The sequence below is a fragment of the Hipposideros armiger genome, unplaced genomic scaffold (assembly GCF_001890085.2).
Source record: "Hipposideros armiger isolate ML-2016 unplaced genomic scaffold, ASM189008v1 scaffold_443, whole genome shotgun sequence".
In the NCBI taxonomy this organism is placed as follows: domain Eukaryota; kingdom Metazoa; phylum Chordata; class Mammalia; order Chiroptera; family Hipposideridae; genus Hipposideros; species Hipposideros armiger.
Genome location: NW_017731793.1, coordinates 706,863 through 708,984, shown reverse-complemented (window position 1 = coordinate 708,984; position 2,122 = coordinate 706,863). Strand labels below are relative to the sequence as shown.

General features: G+C 49.5%; 2 protein-coding genes across 3 annotated transcripts in view; both read left to right on the top strand.

The window, feature by feature from the left end:
• The window catches only part of VPREB3 (V-set pre-B cell surrogate light chain 3), an 8,125-nt gene extending 6,609 nt beyond the window's left edge, over positions 1–1,516 (top strand). For both annotated transcript variants that reach the window (XM_019665458.1, XM_019665457.1), the window contains exon 3: positions 1,431–1,516. The gene's annotated coding sequence lies outside the window, so the exon portion shown is untranslated. The remainder of the gene's footprint in view (positions 1–1,430) is intronic.
• Positions 1–2,122, top strand: part of ZNF70 (zinc finger protein 70) — an 18,657-nt gene that overhangs the window by 4,886 nt on the left and 11,649 nt on the right. The window contains exon 3 of the mRNA XM_019665397.1: positions 3–489. Coding sequence (XP_019520942.1) covers positions 3–489 — 487 coding nt within the window. The remainder of the gene's footprint in view (positions 1–2; positions 490–2,122) is intronic.

Below are 2,122 nucleotides of genomic sequence, written 5' to 3'. Positions count from 1 at the left end.
AGTGTGGGAAGGCCTTCAGCCAGAGCTCGCACCTCCTCAGACATCAGATCATCCACACCGGGGAGAAGCCCTACGAATGCCCGGAATGTGGAAAAGCTTTTCGCCAGAGCTCGGCCCTCACGCAACATCAGAAAACCCACACTGGGAAGAGGCCTTATGAGTGTAGAGAATGCGGGAAAGATTTCAGTCGGAGCTCGAGTCTCAGAAAACACGAGAGAATTCATACCGGAGAGAAACCTTATCAATGTAAGGAATGTGGGAAATCCTTCAACCAGAGTTCAGGCCTGAGTCAGCATCGGAAAATCCACACCCTAAAGAAACCTCACGAGTGTGATCTCTGCGGGAAAGCCTTTTGTCACAGGTCCCACCTCATTAGGCACCAGAGGATTCACACTGGGAAGAAACCATACAAATGTGAAGAGTGTGGGAAGGCCTTCAGCCAGAGCTCTAACCTCATCGAACATCGGAAGACCCACACCGGCGAGAAACCATACAAATGCCATAAGTGTGGGAAGGCCTTCAGCCAGAGCTCNATGGGCCAGTGAGCTGTGCCCAAGTTGAGCTGCTGCTGAGCTGCCAACAGGTGGCAGGATGGCTCAGCTGGAGAGAGCACGTGCTCCTAACAAGGTTGCTGGTTGGACTTCTGCATGGGATTGTGGGCTATGCCCACCCGCAACTAAGATTGAACACGAACACGGCACCTTGAGCTGAGCGGCTGTGAACTGCCGGCGGGTGGCTGGATGGCGACTGGACTTGGAGCTGAGCTAGCTGCTCCCTCCACAGCTAAAATTGAAGGACAACAACTTGGCTGTTCCCGTTCCCCAGTTCCCCAACACTGTTCCCCTTCCGCAATACCCCAATAAAAAAATCTAAAAAATATAAAATAATAAAATAGTCTTTGCGAGTCACACTGAGGACTGAGCTGCAGAATGGCAGCAGAGACCCCTTCAGTAAAGCCTCAGGAAAGGAACAGGACAGGACCTGTGGGTGAGAAGGAGAAGGTCTAGGCTGACTTCCAGGGTTCTGTCTGGGGCACCCAGCTACCTGGAGGGGGTGCGACTAACCTAGTATATGAGGAAAGTGTGAGCTCTCTTTCTTTTCCAATAACCCCCCATTCCCAACTTACTCCAGTAACTGGAGTATTGCCCCTTTTCCATATGGCTCCACTTCCTGTTCTAGCCCACCTTTCTGAACACCCTCAGCCTTAGGAGTCTAGACACCATGCTGTGGTGCTTGATTCTGTCTTTCTCTCTGTGTTTTTGCAGTTTCTGATAAACTAAAATTGTCTCTAACTAGTGGGGATCATCTCAAGGGCAAGATTGTATCTTACGCTTATTTTGTTATATCTACCATAGATTCTGGCACAGGAAGGAAGCACATACTAGGTGCTTGACTTGCTGGCTTGACAGTGTCCCTTGTTTTCTTTTCAGATTGTGAGAACAGTAAGTGTGTCCCAAAGAAGAACATTTTTTCAAGAAATACAGTCATTGGGGATAATACTAGATCCACAATGGAGGTTCCCCCAGCATCCAAGCTTGGTGAGACCTTTGTGTTTGAAGATGGGTTAGAGATGCAGCAAGAACTTTTCTCAGAGGAGGACCTGGGGGACTCTTTTCTTCAGGAAAGAGGTTTAGAGCAAATGGCTGTTATCTACAAGGAGATCCCTCTTGGGGAGCAAAACGAAGAACATGATGATTATGAGGGAAATTTCAGCCTGTGCTCAAGCCCTGTTCAACATCAGAGTATCCTCCCAGTAAACAGACCCCAAGATGATGAAATATTTGGCCAAACCTTTCTCCAGAAATCAGACCTTAGTATGTGTCAGTTAATCCATGGTGGAGAAGAACTCAGTAAACACAATTGTGAGATAGTGGGCAGCGGGGACTTAGGACCTAATGAGCCTCACAGAACTGCACAACCCGCAAAACCCTATGCGTGCCGGGAATGTGGGAAGGCCTTCAGCCAGAGCTCACACCTCCTCAGACACCTGGTGATTCACACTGGGGAGAAGCCCTACGAGTGCTGTGAGTGTGGGAAGGCCTTCAGCCAGAGCTCGCACCTCCTCAGACATCAGATCATCCACACCGGGGAGAAGCCCTACGAATGCCCGGAATGTGGAAAA